This window comes from Bos javanicus, chromosome 6 (genome assembly GCF_032452875.1).
Source record: "Bos javanicus breed banteng chromosome 6, ARS-OSU_banteng_1.0, whole genome shotgun sequence".
Classification (NCBI taxonomy): Eukaryota; Metazoa; Chordata; class Mammalia; order Artiodactyla; family Bovidae; genus Bos; species Bos javanicus.
Genome location: NC_083873.1, coordinates 71,637,550 through 71,660,934, shown reverse-complemented (window position 1 = coordinate 71,660,934; position 23,385 = coordinate 71,637,550). Strand labels below are relative to the sequence as shown.

Below are 23,385 nucleotides of genomic sequence, written 5' to 3'. Positions count from 1 at the left end.
TAAAAAAAAACTTGAATTACAAAACAAACCAAAAGACCTGGATAGGATACCAAAAGAACTCAAGCTCACTCCTCTCTAGGAGAATTGACGAGCACCCCCATAGCCTAGATGTACCTTTGCTTCCTCAAGTTCTTTGTCAGCAGTCTTGAGCACTTCTTCTTTGTGTCTTTCCAACTGCTGTGCTAACTGGTCTATTTCAGTTAATTCCTGGCAGAGTTTTTCATTTTTGTTACTTAAATTAACAACTTCAGATGTTACTGTTTCCTTGGTTTCCATAAGCTCTTGTATATGCTTTTCCAGATCTTTATTAGCTTGCTGAAGAAAGTCAACCTAAATTGAATTTGTAATTCATAAGTTAATAAATTGGAAAATTATCAAATACTGAACTTTCAAAATATTTCAAAATACTGTGTTTTTTAAAATACTGAAAGTTAAAACTCCAGCTATTTTACATTTTCAAATTTATATTGTTTTTATTTGTAAAACTGCTGATGTGTGGTTTAGTAAAAATATATATATGTCTTCAGTTTTCAAGCATGGAAGGAAAGGATAAGTAAGAAATTTGTATGAACCTTTTCCCAACATAGAGTTCTAAATATATGACAAGATTACCACTATGATAATATTAGTCTGGAGTGCTGTACCACACAGAAGCCACTAGATCTGCATATGGCTACTAAGCACTTAAAATGTGGCTAGTCCAGAGGTGTGCTATAAATACAAAGAGGAGTCCAAAGACTTAGTACAAAAAAATAGTACAATATGCCAATGATATTTGACAATACCAACTACATGTTGAAATAACATTTTGGATATATTTAAGTAGATACATTATTAAAATTAATTTCACTTGTTTTGTTTTTACTTTTTTTAATTAGACTACTAGGAAATTTTAAATGACACATGTGGCTCATATCCTATTTCTACTGAACAGCACTGCTCAAGAGCTATGCTAATATTTGGGACTTAATCTACTCTGGCTACAGTTGAGGCAGCAGTGATATCTAAATGTCTAAAGATCATATGGAAACAACCTAACGTCCTTGACAGATGAATGGATAAAGATGATGCAGTGTGTGTGTGTGTGTGTGTGTGTGTGTGTGTGTGTACACAATAGAATATTATTCAGCCATAAAAAAGAATGGAATAATGCCATTTACAGACACATGAGTGGACCTAGAGATTATCATACTAAATGAAGTCAGAAAGAAGACAAACACCATGATGTCACTTATATGTGGAATAAAAAAAATACAAATGAACTTATTTACAAAACAGAAACAGACTCGAAGACACAGAAAACAAACTTATGGGTACCAAAGGGGAGAGGGGATTGGGGAGGGATAAATTAGGAGTTTGGGATTAGCAGATACAGACTATTGTATATAAAATAAACAAGGTCCTACCATATAGCACAGGGAACTATATTCAACAACATGTAATATAACACAATGGAAGGACTTTCCTAGTGGTCCAGTAGTTAAGAATCCACTTGCCAAAGCAGGGGACACTAGTTCAACCCCTCATCCAGAAACTAGGATCCCACATGCCACGGGGGAACTAACCCTGAAAAAGGCAACTACTGAGCCCACCAGCTGCAACTGCTAAAAGACTGTGTGCCCTAGAGCTTAAGCTTGGCAAGAAGAGAAGCCACCTCAACAAGAAGCCTGTGCGCTGCAACTAGAAAGTAGCCCCGACCGTCAAAACCAAAGCCCACGTGCAGCACAGAAGACCCAGTGCAGTTAAAAACAAACAAAAAAACATAATGGAAAAGAATATGAAAAATAATACATATATAATATGGATAACTGAATCACTTTGCTGTATATCAGAAACTAACATTCACTGTAACTCAACTATACTTCAGTTAAAAAAAAATTTCTAAAGGTCATTTGTCACGTTTCACAGAAGTCTCTTGCTCTTTCACTCTTAGGTCAAATGCATGGCAAGGCAAACTACTACATAGTTCAATAAAAACTGTTATGTTTAATTTTTATATTTATTTTTAAAATAATATTTTTTACACTATAAAAGAAATACAAATTCTGAAAATGGAGAAAATCACACAGAAGACTATGTCACCACACAAAGATAAACCTTTATTAGTGTATTTTGGCATAGTTTCTTCTAGTGTTTTCTCTCTCTGAATGTATATACACAATTTTTAAAGCAAACTGAGGATTACTTCTTACCTTCAGTTTATTCTTTTCTTTTAAACACGTATCACTGTGGTATATCAATTCCTGCACCTCATTAAATATAAAAACAGGATTTTTCAACAGCTGTACCCAATTTTGGATACTTTGACTCTATGAAATCTTTTCTGCTATAAATACCCAAGTAAACAACTCTTTCACCTTTACAAACCCAAGACCATTAAAAACACTTACAACTTTATATGCTCAGTGAAATATATAAAGTCGTTACCTGAATATTTAAATGAGCAATAAGCTTTTCGTTGGCTTTATTTCTAGTCTCCAGAGAAAGGATATCAGAGGAGCGACCCCCATCCAATGCAATCGACAGTCGTTCTATCTCTCGTTCTCTAAGTTCAATCTGAAAACATAAAGTTGTGCTATCATTTTTAAAGATATGGTTTTGAACTGAAATGATTAATACTGGACAAACGTTTATTTGAATATACTTCCATTTTTCTTATGCCCCACAATGTATACAAAAGATTAACACTCATATATGTTACTGACACATAAATGGTATTATGAGATCCATTTATACAGAGCAAAAATATACACAGAAAATCTCAACCTAAGAATTGTCAACACAGGTTTCATAAGTATTTTTACTGAAGAGATTCTTTCCAATTTTATGGTTTTTTTTTTCCTCTCCTCTAAGATTAGGCAATGTTTATACAAAAAGAAACTAAGTCCTGGAACTGAGTCTGAACTACTTCAGTGCCTGTTGAAATAACTGGGAGATAAACAAATGAATATAAAACAAAAAGGAAATGATTTGCTACTGAAATTCAGTATTAAAAAGGATATGAGGCCAGAATGAATTTGCTTTACTATTATGTAGAAAAAAACAGATATACAATCAAAAACATCACTACCAACCATGAATTCCCACCCAAGAATCTAGAAAAACACACACACACTTTCAAACTTTGGTTTTCTTTTCAAAAAAAAAAAATGAAAACAAAAACCAAGTATTCAATTTAACAAGCAATTATTGAGCATAGTTCTAAATATACAAAGATGAATAAAACATGATCCCTTACTTTCAGAAACACACAGCTTTACAGGAAAAGCAAGAAAATAAACCAATAATTGCTTTAATATGTTGTTCAATGATACAATAATAGAAATAGGTACACAGTACCAAAGTAGTCAAGGCAATAAATAAGTCCAAAAAAGTTATAACATATGCTAGGCAGAGAAGATAGGAGGGATATTCCCGGCAGTGACAAAGAAGCACTAGGCAACACGGTATGTTTAAGGGAGCAGAAATGACTTGGTATGACTGAATTATAACATGCAAGGGAAATTAATAGTTGGAGATGAGTCCAAAGAATTAGGCAGGAACTGGCACCCCACTCCAGTACTTTTGCCTGGAAAATCCCATGGATGGAGGAGCCTGGTAGGCTGCAATCCATGGGGTCACTAAGAGTCGGACACGACTGAGCTTTCACTTTTCACTTTCATGCATTGGAGAAGGAAATGGCAACCCACTCCAGTGTTCTTGCCTGGAGAATCCCAGGGACGGGGAGCCTGGTGGCTGCCGTCTATGGGGTCACACAGAGTCAGACACGACTGAAGTGACTTAGCATAGCATAGCATAGCATATGATAAGCACTGTATACTTCACTAGGGAGAAATATTACTCAAGAGTAAAGGGTGAATGTGATAAGAACAGGACCAGAAGCAAGGAGACCTACTGTAGGAACGTATGAGAGATGATTAGAGCCTAAGAAACAGTGGGACAGGACAGAACAGAGTATGTAAGTTTAAGAACTGGCAGAACATGGTGAGTGGTATGTGACAGGCAGAGAATGAGATATATAAAGACTACAGAATGCTGGCTTGGGTGGATGCTGAAGCTTCCAATCAAAGTTGAGAATACAGGAGGAGAAACAAATGTGAGACAGAAGCTGGAAAGTTTAGCACTAGGCATATGTGTACAGACAGCATTCATCCAAGTGGAAATGCCAGTGTCAAGCTGGGCATATCAGAATGGAACTCAGCAGAAAGTGTCAGCCTGAGAGACTGGGGAGTCATCAACGTTCAGCTAATAAACTAAGAGAGTAGATGAGACTATCTGAGAAAACATGGAGAGGAGAAGTAAAAGAATCTTAGGGATCGGTGATATTTTAGGGAGCAGGCAGACAAAAGAGCAAAGACGATATTATAAGAGGCTTAAAAAAAAAAAAAAAAAAACGCAAGAAAAGGAAAACCAAAAGAAAATGAAGCCACAGAAGATTTTCAAAGAGGAATGATCAATAATGTCAAATACTGCAGAGTGAGTCACGAAAATGAAGACTTAAAAGTATCTTTCTGGATGCAGCAACTAATGTCAACAGTAACTAGATCAACTTATATAGTTGGGGACAGAAGCCAACAGAAGGTTAAGAAGTGAACAGAACGTGAAGAAGTAGAGAAAGACGAGTAAGACACCCTTTAGAGAAGTATGCATGAGGGAGAAGAAGGCCTTAGTTAGCAAGAGGGGAAAGGTAATTAAAATATTTTTTAAGGGGTATTAGTGATGATGATAAAAGCATCTCCTCACAGTTCTGTTACGAAGACTGAAAAAATTCATAGCCATTAAAATGGCCATATAAGTTTGTTAAGGAATAACTGATTAAAGCAATATCCTAAGGAGAAGAGAGGGAATGGGGCCAAGTGCATGAAACCTTAAACAGGAAGAATACCATCTTACCCATTAAATCTTAAGGAGAACCTGTGAATACTGCTCATTTTAAAGGCAGAGATAGGAAACTGAAAAAGAAAATGATATCCTGAGGAGGGTGTTACAGGCCATGGAAAGAGCTTGAAGAGAACAGTAAAATCTGGAATATATGCTGAGAAGAACAGAACAAACTCCCACCAAAAAAAAAAAAAACTGATAGAGAATAGAGTAGACTCAATCAATATTGATAACCACATTAAATTGGTGATTTCAATCAGAATGGTCAGGCTATTTTCTTCAAACACCTCAGCCACCTCACGGAGACAATACTGGTCAGTCTGTGTTCAAAAAGTACTTAGAAAAAAATGTGATGAAAGAATGACTGACTATAAATTGAAAAATATCAATTAATATTCATCTCATATGCATATTTGATATGTTCAACATCTCTCCATAAAATAAGTTTTTTGGATGACATTACTATAATTCCTTTTAACTCCATTTTATCCAAGTGATCTTCAAAGTACTTCATAAACTTAACACTTATACCAATACATAGGTTACATCTATATTGGTATGTGCAGATTTCTTCACTCCAAAAAAACATAGTTATGTGCAGAATATGGAAAACGTGTTACCTGATTTAAACTTCAGTAAGCATATTAAGAAAGCAAGCCTGTAATTACCCAAATCAGAATTTAGCCAAGACACCAAAAGTATAAAAGAACAAAGCTTGTTCAAAGTTTTCATGTAACCCTGAATTTATTCATTCCCTTGCTTCTTTAGAAAACTGTCGTATGGGGTACTAGTGCTTATAGAGAAAATATTCAATAAGCATGGCAACTCGGAAGAGTAACTTTCAAAGACATATTCAAAATGATAAAATCTACAGAAAGGGTAAAAGAAGTTTTTAAAAATACTATTATAAAGCATAGCACACTTCAATAAAATACCTCTTGAGATGGAAACAGTTAATATGTTTATAATATTTGGGGAGATAGATGATTCACCTTAAAAAAAAAAAAAAACAACTACTATTCACCTCAATGCATAATGCAGGGAATGGACTGAAGGCTCTGAAGCCATCTAAGCCATTCCATCTATTAATTCTATTAACGAATTTACTAAAAAGAAAAGCTGTATTAAAAACTCAGGTTTCAGAAATATTAAACATAACCCAATTCTATTCACAGTCACAGCACACTCACCTCAATCCCAACTAGGCAAATAAAAAATCCTACCTGCTTGTTATAATCTCTCAGTTCACTTTCCATCATTGCTAACTTCTCTTGTAACTGGCAGACTTCTTGTTGAAGTTCTTGAATTCTGAAACATATTTATAAGTAATGTCAATATATTTTTGATAAGAAATACAAAGTTACAAAAGTGAAATTAGATACCTTCTTTTAAAAACCCTCAACTTTTGTTTCTCAGTGAGGTAGGAGGTGCTGTGCCAAAGGGGTCCCAAGCCACAGCACAGAGTACATCATCTTAGAGATTTAATTTTATAAGAACAGATACAAAACTGAGTGGTAAATAATCTGAAACTCAGATACATTATGTCTCCTACTGCATCTTGATTCTTAGGACAAATTCCTCTGGGTACTGTTGCCAATTCTTAGGTTCAGGGAACTAAGCATTGAGTCCAAAACTCACAATACTATTAAGTGAAATAAGGGACTAAATGTTTTTTGAACCCACATGACCCTGTATTTTCTAACAAACTATCTTACAATCTTAAGAGAGAAGAAAAATACTGAGAAATATCAATTTTCCAGGTAACTACAGCAAAAAAAACTACTCTTTCCTGGAACTTGTTAATTCCAAGGGAATCAAGATTTGTCTAAATCATCTGAATTATATGAATCCTAAATGTACCGTACTACATCAAACTTTGCCAAGCATTAACAAAACAAGTCACAATCACTTTCATACTGGAAAAATAAAGCCTGAAGCCAGGTTTAATTTTAAGAGAGCTTTTCCATAGGGTAGATAGAGTACAGCTGAACACTGCTTGTACCTGCTATTAGCATTACTAGAACCAATACTACCCACTAATCCAGGAGTAGGAGAGCAGTACGTGTGCAACCACACTCACATATGCGTGAATGACTCTAAATAAAGTTAAATGTGCATGTGCAAATTCAACAAATAAGATAATCAAGAGACTAATGCTACCTATGATGGCTTGATAGAAAAGAAGAATATTAAGGGAAAGAAAAAGACAGAAAATGATACACGTTGTTGTTCAGTCACTAAGTCGTGTCCAACTCTTTGCGACCCCATGGACTGCAGCATCCCAGGCCTCAGTTTCTCACCATTTCCCAGAATTTTCCCAAGTTCATGTCCATTGAATCGAATACATACAGAGCCCTCTAAAACTCAGTAAATAATACTAACACATTGTCTAAGTCCTAGTTTATAAGTACCAGAAAAACAAAACACAAAATATTTCATGGGTAAAGTCAAGTAAGTATATAAATACAGGTACAAAATATTGTGTGAGAATAACTGAGCTAAAGACCCTAATTAGTCCCCCAACCAATGTCTTTTTTTTTTAATTGCTATAGAGATTAATAATAAAGTAGAAAACTCTCTCATATTGTCTACATAATCTACAAAGTAAAAAGCTAGCTGCACTAACCATTTGCACTGGTGTATTCTGTACTTTACACTGTTTCTGCAGCCGTGACCAGAGAGGCTGTCACTAGTTGCTCTTCTACTCCTCTGCACTGTTTAAGATGTTCTTAACGGCATTCTGTGTATCTCCCCTTGTCTCATCTTCTTACCGGGTCGTAAACGTCTCAAAAGTTGCATCTTTACATCCCAAGAACACTTACATAGCCTTTTCCAAAGAGTTTATTGAAGTTAATAATTAAAATAGAATTTACATCTGACTCCAAGTTAAGGAAACACCAACATACAGAGCCAGAGAATCATGAAGCAAGAATATCAAAGCCAGTTACAAGTCTACTCATGCTACGAGCATTAGAGAAAAATCTGAAGTAATAGAGAGTCTGTAGAAGATTTACTTGGGTGATAAAGCTGAATGTCAAAGCAACTCTACTGAAATAGGCTGTAGGTGGCACTAAATAGTTTTAAAGCAAATATAGACAGAAACCCCAGATATATGATTTACTTGAAATCAAATTTCAAAACAAGTGAAAACCTTTTATATTCAGAATATATTCAGAAAGCGTTTACTGAATGCTTGTGCAAAGTTCTATGCTACATACCAGAGATAGGCTAGTTAAGAAGACAAAACCCTACTACCAAGAAACTTAGGGCTAACCAAGTGATCATGTAACTAAAGCCAACAGAGAATTCTTTAATGCACCTGTTATCAGCCACGTGCAGGAGGTCTGCGATGTAAGGGTCATCTGGCTGAGGAACCGGATATGAACTGATTTCAGAGGGAGGGACTGGTTCATCAATCTGCATGCGCTGGCGCCTAAAAGCAATATTTCTTTTCTTGCCACCTAAAAAAAAAAAAAAGTGTATTTCAAAAAACTGACAACAAAACACTGTCTTAGAATTAAATAGTTTAGAAGGCTAGCCTTTTTGTTATAAAGTATGTCTCTAGCTCTTATTACATAAGAGCCAGGTCAAATGTTTTTTCCCTTATATATAAATACCCACCTGATCTTTAACTAAACAACTCATTTCTGAAAAACTCAACAAGACATGGTTAGAAAGCAAGCTTTATTTTCTGCATGCTTGGTATATATGCCCAGATTTAATCTGTTCCTTCATGAGATGGGGACCAAACTCTGGCAAGATTAAAAGCTGAGTGTGCCTTGTTGTACATGACAGAGCTCAAGACGTCATCACCGGCAGAAAACTGTCAAATGAGAAGCTGAAGTCAATGTTAACTAAAATAAACATGTTTATTAAGCAAGGCCAAAGGAGCAGATAATTGAAACTTTAAGAATCAAAATTAGTATAGAGAAGAATATGTATCCTGAATTAATGGGGAATTTTCTTAATTATCCTTAAAACTAGTAGGTATAATTTCTTTTGATGGCTAGATATATCCCATCTTGGCCCAAACCACAAGGATAATTTACCTTTTCCAGTACCTGGCCAAGATTAGACATGTACTTGAAAAACTAACTGACCCTCACAAAGAACAAACACAACCCACAACTCTGTGTGCCTTAGAATCCTAACAAGTTTTTTTATACTCCTAACCTCTTGTTTCGGAGAAGGCAATGGCACCCCACTCTAGCACTCCTGCCTGGAAAATCCCATGGACGGAGGAGCCTGGTGGGCTGCAGTCCATGGGGTCGCGGAGAGTTGGACACGACTGAGAGACTTCACTTTCACTTTTCACTTTCGTGTATTGGAGAAGGAAATGGCAACCCACTCCAGTGTTCTTGCCTGGAGAATCCCAGGGACAGGGGAGCCTGGTGGGCTGCCATCTATGGGGTCGCACAGAGTTGAACACGACTGATGTGACTTAGCAGCAGCAGCAGCAACCTCTTGTTTTGAGGATGAAGAAACCAGGTCAAAAGTATTTAAATGGCCTGCTTGTAGTTACACAGCTGAACAAGGTAAACCACTTTCTTCCCTTATTTCCTGGTTTTCCTCCTTGGTTGCTCCTTCTCAGTTTCTTTCAAAGACCCTCTTCTTCCATCTGTGCCTTAAAAGACAATTTCCTAAGGTCTGTCTTTGGTTCTCCTCTCTTTCCAATCTATATATAATCTCACTAGTAACTCCTACCACATTCAAAGCTTCTGTTCTCAGGATATTCCAATGATTTCCAAATGTGAATCTCCATCTAGGACCATATTTCTGAGGACAGATCTACATATTCCACTGCATACTAGGAGTTTCAATGTTAATGTCCCATGGATATAACATACTCAACAAACCCTTTGTAAACGGTGGACTTCTGTTCTGTTTTCCATATTCCCTATCTTAAGAAATAGTACCAGGGCATCCTTGCTAGTGGTCTCATGGTTAAGACTAGGGGCACAGGTTTGATCCCTGGTTAAGGAACTAACATCCCACATGCCCCATGGTGCAGCCAAAAAAAGAAAGAAAGAAATAGTATTAATATCCTCATTCATCCACTCAATCACTTCAAACAGAAATTTGGAAATTCCTCTACATCCCAAGTTTACCAAATTTATCCATCACTAAATTTTAGAGATTATACCTCCTAAATCACTCTTGATTTAGGCCCACTCTTTTCTCAGAAAATCTAATTATCCTCCTTTTTTTGTTTTCTTAATCTTCTAGTTACTTCTGAGATCCTCTCCCACATTTCCCCAGCTTTTCTGCCTTTGGCTCACACTCCTCCCTCTCCCAGCTTATTTTCTGCCATTTCAAGTCCCACAGATTCCTCCCTGATCCTGGCCTCCCAGCTTGCAATTCTTCAATTCTCAGATTCTCCTCTTCACTCAGCTACAGGCACACAGTAACATGATTAAGCCTGGACTGTGTCACCAGATAGAACTGAGCCAGCTTCCCGGTCTTCAACTCTCTTCTGATGGCAATCTTCATTCTGACCAAATTACTACTGGTCCTCACCACGTTCTTTAATCCCTCAGTCTCTACCAAGTCTCATAATTCAGGACCTGCCTTCACCTCGTTTGCTTCCATAACATTAAGTCTCATGGTTTAGACACCTCCATGATCTGGAGATTCTGCCATCAGCTTTGAGCCTGGACAACCACTAACTCTGCATATGGCCCATCATTTCTGTTTTCTTCCTTGAGAGCTACTGAGCATAAGGCTAAGAAGAGTAAAATAAACTAAGAAATAACAAGGTATATCATTTTCAAAGTCTTTAGAGTATGAAGTATTTTTATAATTAATAATGGTGATAATAATAATAGAAAAAAGAATTCAAACTAATAATAGAGGAAATAAAACCCTAGGCACTGAGGTTAGATGACTTATACCTAAGAAGTTACTGTTAACGTAAGTTTCTCAGCACATGCATAGAAATATAAGCTGGGTCTTCAGAAATAAATTTTAAAGGTTTTGTGACTATCCAAATACATCTTTTCAAATACTAAAGTCTAAAGCATGAATACCAAAAGTCCCATTTCAGTCGACAGTTTTAACATCTTTAAAAGATTAGATGTAAAAAAATAAATTAATTAATAAAAGATTAGATGTATATAATTTGTTTTGAGAGGAAACAGATTCACCTGGAGTTTGAACTACAGCTTGCAAATTCTTTTCTTGAAGCTGTTGAATTTTCTCATTCTTAGCTTTGCTTTCTTTCTCCATAAGTTTGAGTTTATGAACATATTGATTATTTAGAAATTTCAGATCAGCTGTTTCACGTGCACACTTTTTCAATGTGGTTTTCAACTCTTAAAATGAAAAAGATTTAAAGAGTATTTTATACATCAATAAGTCCTTCCATTCCATAAAACAAAAAAAAAGTCACAATAATTTGAAAGGCTCCACCTGATTCTTATATGCTTTGTTAGAACATTATAACTTTTCTACCACCATTAACAAAATTGCAAATAAGTCACTAAGCACAAAAAGGAATTATATTTTTCTTCTGTGGTGAGCCTAATATGAGCTTTTGATCCAGTAAATTGGATAGGAAGCTAAGGGATTATCAATTCATGCCAAATATTAGCCAGGGCTTTCTACTAAATACAAGAAGATTTTATAATAAGTTAGCCATATAATTTACCCTTTGCCTAGTCCCTCTGAAATCATTCTATCTTCTAGATCAAAAACAGGGTATAAAAGAATCAGAACAATAGATATACGGCTTTTTCTCAGAAACACAGAAGTTGTTATAAGAACATTTTTCTTCAGTACCAGTATTTAATATTTTCTACAGCAACTTTTGGGCTTCCCAGGGGCCACAGTTGGTTAAGAGTCTGCCTGCCAATGCAGGAGACACAAGAGATGCGGGTTCAATCCCTGGGTTGGGAAGATCCCCTGGTGAAGTAAAAGGTAACCCACTCCAGTATTCTTGCCTGGAAAATTCCATGGACAGAGAAACTGATGGGCTACAGTTCACAGGTTCACAAAGAGTTGAACACAACTGAGTGCACACCACCACCATTACAGCAATTTTAATTCTAAAAATTTAATCCACATTCAGTGAAGATGAATATAGTTGTGGAATGCAGATTTATTTTTCTTTTGGGAGCTCTTCAACATACCCTATATTTCAGGAACTGTCAGTAGGAAGACTATCACATTTTCTAATCAATAGTTTCAAAGGTGGACTAGGATTTCCCACATATAAAATAAAAAGGGCAAAAATTTCAAAAGTCACAAAAATTTACCTTTAATATGTTGACCTGATTGTTCTCTCAGTTTCATTAATTCCAGGTATAATTCATTATTTTCCTTACTCAATCTTGCATTTTCAAGTTTATAAGGTTCCAATACAAAATCAAAATTGGCACTCTCTTTTTCAGCTTTCACAGCAGATAATTTTGATTTCCGAAGACTTTCTGTTGTATGAACTAGATCACTAATATTGAATGGAAAATGCAAATACAAGGAAACATTCTATTAACTTTTAATAACTAAAAACAGATTTCTAAAAAGACTTAAATGTTAATACTGAGATCAAATCGAAAATCAGACATACAAAAACAAACACTAGAGGTCTTTTAAGGTACTAGGAAGGTCTCAAAACTTTCCTGGCATAATTAAGAAATAAAGCATACATACATAGGCAGAATCACCTTTCAACCTGGTCTCACTCATCCCCCATGTTTAATTAGTCACCTGATCCTGTGGAATCTGTGAACCTTATTTGGTCATTTAACATTTACTGAATGCCTGCTACACACTAAGTGTCAGGGACGCAACAAACACGGATCAGTTCCCTACCTCTAAGAACATAGATGAACAGAATATTCACTACATCAACATTTACTGGGCAGGGAACATGGTAAAGAACCCACTGACAAGGAGCTTATATCCTACTAACAATTTGTCAAAAGTTACAGTACTATGTGATAAACTCAATAAATATTTTAGTGCGGACCATGTGTTCAGCCTCTCCTAGGTATGGCAGTGAAACAGTCAGTCTCTAGTTTCTTGGACTCTGCATTCTAATGGGAAGGTAAAACAAATTTCCAACAATAATAACAGCTAAGGTAACGTGCAGCATATGTGACAGACAGCTGCAGGCCACACAGCTAACTGAGCATAAAGACAAAGCAGGAAGGAGACGAGAAAGAGACTTTACAGGCAGATAGAACAGCACATGGAGAGACCAAGGGTGAGAGCGAACATGTGTTCAGGAGCTTCAGGTGGTTCATACAGGGAAGGTGAAGGGAGTGTAAAACCACTGGGGAAAATGCATGTCAGTTTCTTGGAAAGTTAAACATACTTCCACCCTATACTTTTGAATTGCTGACCGAGAACTAGATCATGAAGGATTCTGGAGGCCATACTAGAGACCACAAAGTATCTTTCATCCATTTGCTTCTTTTCATCATTATCACATACAGTCCTACTGCAAAAACTTCCTAGACCATTTCTCTGCTCTAGTTAGTCTCAAATCACAGTAATAGGATTTATGTGGAAAAGAATAAAAATAACAAAGAATCTTTCAGTTAAATTAACATGTTAACAGCTAAAGTCATGATCAACCACCTTAGAGAAATATTATAAATGCGTAGCAATTAAAGACCAGTGACTAACATAATATCATGTCAACTGCATTTCAATAAAATAAAAACCAGTGAATAAAGCAGCTACAGAACTCCTAACTAGATCAGAAAATCACATTAAAAATTGTACTTTTACTCACAGACAAAACTCTCAGAAACATTTACTTTAAATAGTATAGTGTGAATGGTGACCTTAGAGTTCTGCAACATGGAGAAGAGAGAAGCTTCAGATGCTTTAAGGAGTTTTAAAAAGTCTACCCATTTCTGTACTAAAGCATGAAGCTCAATCAGAAACTAGATAAACAGGATTCAGGGTCACACAGGTTTGCAACAGTCTTTTCATCTTTACCTGAAAAGTTTTTCTACCAAAGGTATACAGTCCACTGTCAGAGTCTGGCGGTATCCCAACTGATCCAATCTTTTCCTAATATTAAGATACTTTCTTTCTGCAGCTGTAGTCATCTTGTGTTCCAAACTAGGTTTATTCACTTCCAAAAATTAAAATCCTATAAAAAAAGAGTGAACATTATTCTATTATCAGTTACTATTATTATTTAATGTTTTAAAAAAAGATTATTTTAATATGAAGCAATTATTTGTTTCTTTTCAGGCAGACAGCCCTCTAGAATATTTAGATTGATTTAAATCCAATGCTAATGATATCCATGTTGCTGCATTAAAATAAATATCCCCCCATAAACTTAATATGCAGAAGTTAAAACAATAAAACCGCTAGAAAAAAGAAAGAAGAATATTTTTCCAAGCCTGAGATAGGCAGAGAATACTTAGAGAAGCCTCTTTAAAATTTTTCTTTTAAATATAAAAGAGAAACTTGATAAATTGGATTTCTTCAAATTAAAAATGTCTGCTCATCAAAATACATCCTTTTATTTGACAAAACAAAAACTTAAAAAATTAGGAGAAACATATTCATAATATCTAACAAAGGATTTGTATATAAAATACAGAAAGAACCCTTACAATTAATAAAGACAACCCAATAAGAAATGCAAGGCTAAGATTTGCAAAAGATATCTGAATGAGAATAATCATATGAAAAGGTGCTGAACACCACTAGACATCAGAGAAATACAAACTAAACCACAATGAAATATAATTTTGTCCATACTAGAAAGGCTAAAATTAAAGGTACAATGTCTTCAAGGACTTGGAGTAACAGGAATTTTCACGTTGCTACAGGAGTGTGAAATCATTGTGGAAAAAGTCTGTGGGAGGGAGGCTCAAGAGGGACAGGATATATAAGTACTCATAACTGATCCACGTTGTTGTACAGCAAAAGCCAACACAACATTGTAAAGCAATTATCCTCCAATTAAAAATAAATTAAAAAGGGTGGCAGTTTCTTATAAAGTTAAACACACTTCTAGCCTATGACTGTGTGATTCTACTCCAAGGTATTTACTCAAGAAAATGAAAATAAGCATCTACAAAGAGACTCTACAAGAATATTTAAAGCATCTTTATTCATAATAGCTCCAAACTGGAAAAAAAACTATACAGAAGAAGGATAAGTACACTATACTTAAACAATGTAATATCACTCAAGAATAAAACAGAACTGGTACATGTCAACAGCATGGATGAATTTAAAAACATTATCTGAGCAACAGAAGCCATGATTATATGAAGTTCAAGAACAGGCAATATTAAACTATGTACATAGAAATGAGAACAGCTGTCACCTAGGGCGATGGGGGTAGTTGGAGCCTGAATGGAAGGGCATGAGGGAGCTTCTTGGGTAATGAAAATACTGTGGTGATGGGGACAGACACCACACCAATGTATACATTTATCAAAGCTTTTCAAATAGCATATGTAAATTTTACTTATATTAAAAAAGCAAGACCCCAACATGTAAGTATCTCTGGGTATCTTTTTATCTTTGTCTTTTTAAATATCTGTGAATATATCATCTATCAATCTGCCCTAAAATGGAGTTATCCAAAGACCACTTCTTTAAAAAAAACATGCTCTCTTTTCTAACCTTTGTCAGGTAAATGTGGTCCTAGTACTCATATTTCTAAGTCAAACAAGAACTTTGTTTTACATCTGTATTGCTCTTCACAATTTATATAAAACATGAATGGATATGAATATATGCAAAATTTGATCCTCACAACTACTATGAGGGGAAAAGGGTCAAGGACACCCTCCACATTCAAAGATGAGGAAAGGCTGCCTAGAGAGAGTAACTTATTCCAAATCACAAGGCCACCAAGTAGGTGGGCAGTCAGGTCTCCTGAGTCCTGACCCACCGCTCAGGTTTCTGTATTATGCCGCCTCAACTTACCAGATGACTCCTAAGTTAGTACTGCTCCTTGATAACTCCTTCCTACAAATCTCTCCTTCTCCACATTCTTGTTAGCCTTTTCTCTGAATGACGTCCCCATTCTATACTAGGTTCTTTCTAGGTTCCTTCCACAAGAGGGACCTGACTGATGCAGGGTGTTCTAGAAAAAGTCCTGAAGAAGTCAGAAGTGCACCTGTCAGACCAAGAACTAGCAGGGCCTCACAATTCAAACTTGTCTCTTTTTTTGTCTGGTACCAACTTTGGTTACCCAGAAAGAATACATCCTCACATCCTTCTGAGAGACAATATGAGTAAATATTAAAAAAAAAAAAAAAATCATCAACACATACGACAGATGAAAAAGATTAAAAATCCTCCCAGGAAGGACAAAAAAACATATATTAGGCTTTCCCCACCCATGCATGGGCTGCTGTCCTTCACCACCAACACAACACGCCCGTCTACATCATCCAAACACCGCGGCCATACTGAAAGTTTCCCAGCAGAACAACATAAAAGGTAAGGTTTGGAGGTCCTCCACGCATACCCACTTGCTTAACTCTGGGGAGATACGTCTGAAAGCCAGTGCATCTTATTTTTACAAAAGTATCCTGTGCGCGCGTGTGTGTATATATAATCTCCTATGTATATAATACATAAGCACAAGGGCTAGAAAAACAAAACACCCCAAACCAACATTAACTAGGTTATCTCGCAAGTCCTCCCTGACTGAACTAAAAATAGTAGAGAGTGGAAGAGGGGATGTTTACTAACATGCTGGACAAAGGTTAATAAATGACTCGTCCTAGGCTTTGGGGCACTTTTGTTTTACAAAGGGCCTGTATGATTCTTATATGAAAGGGTATTTTAACTTTTAAATCAACCCATCAGTCTGTAGGAGGAGGATCTGCTGGAACCGCACAGACCCCGCGGCGAGCGGGGTCGGAGGAACCAGGAGCCCGGGAAACCCCAGGCCGACCTCCGGGCCGCAGTTCCGCTGTCGGCTGTAGAAGGGAAAGAGGTGTCCGCAGCGGGGCGACACGGCCTCCGCGCCCCGCCCGGGGCCCACTTCCTCCCGAGGCCGCGCGGCCTCCCTCCCGCCAGCGCCCGGGCCCGGCCCGCGGGGACCGCCCGGGAGGCGGAGGCGCCGCCCTGCCCAGCCCGCCCAGCGCCGCGCTCACCCGCAGCCCGGGCCGCCGCTCCCTCCGCCTGCGGTCGCATCTCCCCTCGCGCCTCGCCTCCCTCGCTGGCTCCTTCCGCCCAGACACCGGCTCTGGCGCTAGGACAGTTTGAAAATGGCGCGGAGAGACGATCAGGGCCGGCGCGGAGGAGGTGCCGCGGTTGCCTCGGTAACGGGAGCGGCCGACGTTTCGCCGCGCGCAGCGGGGACGCGCCCGACCGGGATGGCGGCGCTGGGCCCCGGTGCCCGGAAACGCAACGGCCCGCACGGCGCGAGGCCGCGGCGCCCCCTGGCGGCCGGCGAACCCCTAACCTCAGCGTGTGCCGGCGATAGGACTCCTCCAAGTCGATCGCGCGGAGAAGGCAAGGGCACCCCACTCCAGTACTCTTGGCTGGAAAATTCCATGGACGGAGGAGCCTGGTAGGCTGCAGTCCATGGGGTCGCTAAGAGTCGGACACGACTGAGCGACTTCCCTTTCACTTTTCACTTTCATGCATTGGAGAAGGAAATGGCAACCCACTCCAGTGTTCTTGCCTGGAGAATCCCAGGGACGGGGGAGCCTGGTGGGCTGCCGTCTATGGGGTCGCACAGAGTCGGACACGACTGAAGCGACTTAGCAGCAGCAGCAGCAGCAAGTCGATCGCGTGCCTTGCTAGACCTTCTCCGCGCGGGGATAAAATCCTGCCCAGTCCTGGTCCCTGCCGCGGATTAGCCTTCACCCGTTAGGGGGATGCCTTCACCTAAACTCCAACGACAGGCACAATTGCAACTTTCCCTGTCAACCACCCAACACAATTAACTGTTGCTCCCACACCCATGCCCAGATGTGTAGACCCTCATACTATACTCAACCCGCTATGATGATATAACATCATGATGTTTTGATCCCGTGAGTTATAACTCATCCCTTCAAAAAACTTAATTATTTGTTTGTATGTCTCTCCCTGCCGTCCCCAGTTGTGAATTCCTGGAGTCAGACATTATTTTACTCAGCCACGTTTCTCTAGCACTAACCGCAATAAACATTTGTGAATGGAATTAAATTCAAATCAACTCGTTTTACAGAGCTTGTTCATAAACAGAAAACACATGGTCAAAGTGTAGAATTCTGTTTCTCGTGTGAAACCTTGTAGATGATCAGAGACGAGCTCATTTCCTCTTTTCTGATTACTGCTCTAGCAAGTAGGACTTTCGTTCTGAAAATGTATTGTTTTTGCCGATTACCTAACTGCTTTGTGGGTTGTGAATACTTTGTACCCATTCATGTATTGTTTTAACCGTTTCTGTTGTGTCTTGTCTGCCTTCCAGTGTGCTTTTAAAAAAGTTGTTTTGTGGAATTTCTAAGAGGAAGTGAGTTAGGCTCTGTAGATGGTTTTTGTGGTCTCGAAGACGTACATTTAAATACTTTTTTTTCCTGAACAACAAATATCTTTTTAAAATCACAGCAAAATGACTATGCAGTGGCCATCCAGCCCAGATAACTCTTTGTCCCAAATGCATAGCAGTTAGAAAATGTAAGAACCAAAGTCAAAGAAAGTTTAAAAGGTAAGTGGGATACTGAAGTTATAGGCCAGTTTTGCTCCAGGTAACGTGGAAAACCAGAGCAAGTTCACTGTTGCAAGGCCTGGGGTCAGGGTCCCTGGTGCACACCCAAAGTTGTTGCTGCTCACCACCCAGGTCCTTGGCTTCAGAGGAGCATCAGGGCTAGGGAAGCAGAAGGAAGTAGAAATTGAGCTTGTTCTGGGCTCTCCCCAAATCACCAGGGGACAGGAGTCCTGAACTGGGGTCAATCCTGGTAGGCCTACCCTCAAAATTAATAATCAGGAGGTAGAGCCAGATTGGACCCAGGTCTCCCAAATTGCAGGCAGACTCTTTACCGTCTGAGCCACCAGGGAAGCCCATGAATACTGGAGTAGGTAGCCTATCCCTTCTCTGGGGGAACTTCCTCACCCACTAATCCGAAGGGGGTCTCCTGCATTTCAGGTACCAGCTGAGCTACCAGGGAAGCCCCAGAGAAAAAGAACCTTTCACTGAAAATGAGCTTGCAAACCAAAAACAATCAAGAAATCTGATGCTAACAAAGCCAACAAAATAAAACATCAAAACATGAATTCTTGGGTTTCCCTAGTAGCTCAGTGGTAAAGAATCTGCCTGTCAGTGCAGGAGACATGGTTTAATCCCTGATCCAGGAAGATTCCACATAGCTCAGAGCAACTAAGCCCATGCGCAACAACTGCTGAGCCTGTCCTCTAGAGCCTGGGAGATGCAGCTACTGAGCCCATGTGCCCCCGCTGTTGAAGCCCGTATGTCCTCGAGCCCATGTGTCCTCGAGCCCGTGTGTCCTCAAGCCCGTGCTCCCCAGCAGGAGAAGGACCTTGGTGAGAAGCCCCAACAGCAACTAGAGAGTAGCCCTCACTCGCCACAACTAGAGAAAAGTCTGCACAGCAACAAAGACCCAGCACAGCCAACAATAAATAAATAAATAAAATTTTTAAAACCCATGAATTCTCTCTAGATGAAAGAGGCTGATGAAGCTTTTAAAATGCATATATGTAAGGTGATCTGGATCAAAGTTTTTCCAACGTTGGCATTTTGGACACTTTGGGCTGAATAATTCTTTGCTTCAGAGGGCCTGTCCTGTGTGTTGTAGAATGTCGAGCAGCATTCCTGGCTTCTATCCTCTAGATGACAGTACCATCCACCAAGTTGTGACAACCAAAAATCTCTTCAGATAGTGCTGACTGTCCCTTGGGAGGCAAAACCACTCCTGGTTGAGAATCAATGGTCTAGATGGATGGAAGAAGTAACTGCCATTAGAAAGAATAAGAGTTGTTAAATGAAACAAGAACAGATGCATATGAGAGGGAACCAGTCAGAAAATCTGGAAATTAAAATTACAGTCATCAAAAACTTTACATTATTAAGTGGAATGAAATGTAGATTATAGTTAAAAGAACCAGAGAATTTACCTAGAACCCATTTCTTTGCAGACATATATTTAGAACACAATTAAGAAATACAAACACTAGCTCGAGAGACTCAAAAGAGGCACTAGAGGGAATAGCAGCTATGGCAGGCAGACCTCCCCACCAAAGATACCCACACCCAAATTTCTGGAACCTATGAATATCTTATACTACTTGGCAAGAGGGACTTTACAGATGTAATTAAGGTTGTTAAAGGCCTAAAAATAGGCAGATTGTCCTGAGTTTTTCAGGTGGGCCCAATGTATTTACACAAACCCTTAAAAGCAAACAAGTGTGAGCAGGACTTGACAGATGTTGGGGGTCTGAAGATGGTGGGTGCATGTGATGAGTGCAGGGATCTGCCGGGGACCAGCCCCGGCTGATCCAGGGTATTCGAAGGAGAGACGGCATAGGCGAGGATCAGGATACAATAGCTTCAATTAGATATTAATTAAAGATATAAAGAGTAATAGAATAAGGATAGCTCAGTAGGAAAATTCAGTGGAGAAAGAGGCTGAGTAGCTTGGTTTACGCGGGAGACCAATAAACTTCAAGACAAGAAGTTTGCACCACTTACGTAGGCCGCAGGCGTCCTTCCGTTCTCCCGAAGGAGAGGAGACACTGAGGCCTCCCGGTCGGATCTTAGAAGCCCAGGCATAATTAGTAAGCATGGTGGGTTCCGCGCTCAGATGGAGACTCAGCCAGAGTGAGAGAGAGAGCGACATGGGAGACCAGTATTTGAGAAACTGATCCCAATTCTTTATTTCAGAGTCTGTTTTATACACTAAGATGTTATACAAAGTCACGTGGGGACAGCAGTCCTGACTTTATTAAAGTCAGGTGCTTCACACAAATGCATACAGAGGTCTTAGGGTGTTACATCATCTTCTGGCCAGGGGGGCCTGCTGACAATTTACGACCTCTCCTTGTGACAGCGGTCAGTCAATCAGGACACTTATTTCTCCAGGGCTGATTATTCTCAAAACAGACGCCACCCAAGTAAAGTTACATTCCTACAGGGTGAGGGTGTAGTGGGTTTTAGTTAAGGAAAGAATTTACTTAGCTTAAGGTCTAACGTGATTAATATCAAAGGTTAATACTTATTTCTTCTATATATTCATTAATGTGTGTAAGGGCAGGGGATGTGGAGACTTAGCAACAAACATTGGCTCAACAAATGAAAAACCCTTCACCAATACAATTTCTAATCAGCCCATTATACTTATACTAATAGTTTTCTAACTTTTCTAAGGAACCTGTTTTTAGAAGGTTTAAAGCATCTCGTGCCTCTCACGATTGGGAGGCTGTGAGCAATCACATGTGGCCGGACGAGCCTGTCAGGCAGGCTAGAGAACCTTCAGAGGAGTTTGTAGGTTAAAACACTCTTGTCACACCCAAGAGTTTTTATTGACTGGAGCTCTAGGTTAACTCCTTCTCCGAAAGAGGTGGTGGGGACAGCCCCCCGTAAAGTCAGAGGTGTAGGTAAGAGCACAAAGTAGTAAAGTCGGCAGGCTCTGGTTATGGGGGTAGACGCTCGAGGATTTCCAGGGGGACTCTGAGGCTCGATCCCGCCTTTGCGTATGTCGAGCCTCCTTCCTCATGACCTTTGCCATGGGCGGAGTACCTCACTCTGGCCCCCAACAGGGATCCTAGGGGAGCTGAAGGAGGCTAACAGCCCATAGGGACTCGTGAACCTCAGCCCCAGGAACAGGGAACTGAGTGCCTGCCAACAACTGGAATGGACGAGGGAGCAGATTTCTTCCTCTATTTTCTGACCTCCAGATAAAAACTCAGATTGCTGACACCTTGATTTTGACAGCAGAGCCCACTTGGACTTCTGACCTACAGAACTATGAGATAATAAATTTGTGTTGTCTTAAGGTGCTATGTTTATGGTGACTTGTTACTGTAGGAAGAGAAAAAACGACTCAGCAGAGAAGCAAGATTTGAAGAGATAATAGCTAAGAATTTTCCAGAACTGAATCAAGGTACAAATCTTCAGATGAAAAATTTGCATCATTCTAGTTAAAGATGGTGGATTAAACGTATATGTTAACTTTAGCCTCTCTCCCTTCCTCCCTCCCTCAGTGCTTCCTTCTCTCCATCCCTCCCGCCTTCATCCTTCTAGAATGATGATAAAGGAATTTTAAAGATACATTTTAAAAGGCTTTAGAACAAAGAGAATAGCAGTGGAGATGAGATTGATAAAATTTCGGGGCTGGCAAGCAGTTGTCAACAGGAAACTGATTTCTCAGCCTTGAAAATTTTGAATTCCAACCAGCAGTGGGGAAAGTGAAGAAGCCACCTAACTATTCCGCAGAAACCTCAAAGGCCCAGGGACTGGTGGCACCAGGTAGCCCTGCTGGAGCTAACAGCAGCACAGCTGTTTTTGGTAGAATGCTTCCTACTGTCTTGCTCCATAGACAGTCTGGAGCTGGTTTTGTGTGGTTTCACCTTCTCCAGGAGTAGATGCTTTGCCTCCTGACCTTTGTTACTTCATTACAGGTCCACCAGCAGGATGGATCAGTTGCAGGCTAAGCAAACTCTGTGGGTAAAACAAACAGGCATTATTCATACTGGACATCAGCAAGTTATTTACTGACTGCTATCAATGTGTGAGCTCTCCAAATAGTAAGAAGAAAGACGGCTGAGAAAGCTTCTAGACACGGTGATACACATGCTTGGTGTGTATGGCTCTCGCTTGCTTGGTGTAAGTCCATTTTGTCCCTTCCATACTTTTACTCCCTGTATTAGCTTCCTCAGCTGCCATTGTGTGCCTGCGAGCATGCTAAGTCACTTCAGTCATGTCTGACTTTTTGCAACTCTATGGATTGTAGCCCGCCAGGCTCCTTTGCCCGTGGGATTCTCCAGACAAGAATACTGGATGAGTTGCCATGCTCTCCTCCAGGGGATCTTCCCTACCCAGGGATCAAACCCACATCTCCTGTGTCTCCTGCATTGGCAGGCGGGTACTTTACCATCAGCACCACCCGGGAAGCCTATGGCTGCCCTTATACATGATCACAAACTAGGTGGCTTACCACAACAGAAATGTATCCTCTCAGGGGTCTGGAGACCAGATGTCTGAAATCAACGTGTTGTCAGGGCTGAGCTCCCTCTAGAAGTTCTGGAGGGGTGTCCTTCCCTCCCTTGTCCAGCTCATGGTGGCTGTTGGCATTCTCTAGCTTCCTTAGTTTGTGACAACATCACTCCCATTTCTGCCTACACCTTTTCTTCTCCTCTGTATCTTCGAATCTCCCACATGTGTTTTTTTTTTAAGATTTGTTAATGTTTCTGATGGGTACCATTTTTAAAGTCTTTATTGAATTTGTTACAATATTATTTCTGTTTTCTGCTTTGGTTCTTTGGCCCTGAGGCATGTGGGATCTTAGTTCCGCAACCAGGGCTTGAACCTGCACTCTCTGCATTGGAAGGCTCAGTTTTAACCAC

At 39.5% G+C, this 23,385-nt stretch overlaps 1 protein-coding gene across 6 annotated transcripts in view; it reads right to left on the bottom strand.

The window, feature by feature from the left end:
- Positions 1-17,058, bottom strand: part of CEP135 (centrosomal protein 135) — a 75,861-nt gene extending 58,803 nt beyond the window's left edge. For 3 of the 6 annotated variants that reach the window (XM_061420210.1, XM_061420213.1, XM_061420212.1), the window contains exons 1-8: positions 16,971-17,058; positions 13,828-13,984; positions 12,135-12,325; positions 11,025-11,192; positions 8,201-8,342; positions 6,105-6,189; positions 2,428-2,556; positions 115-330 (exon numbers count right to left, since the gene is read on the bottom strand). In XM_061420210.1, coding sequence (XP_061276194.1) covers positions 115-330; positions 2,428-2,556; positions 6,105-6,189; positions 8,201-8,342; positions 11,025-11,192; positions 12,135-12,325; positions 13,828-13,940 — 1,044 coding nt within the window. In that variant the 5' untranslated portion in view covers positions 13,941-13,984; positions 16,971-17,058. The other 3 variants (XM_061420211.1, XM_061420215.1, XM_061420214.1) reach the window with 3 other exon arrangements.
- Between the last annotated feature and the right edge of the window lie 6,327 nt (positions 17,059-23,385).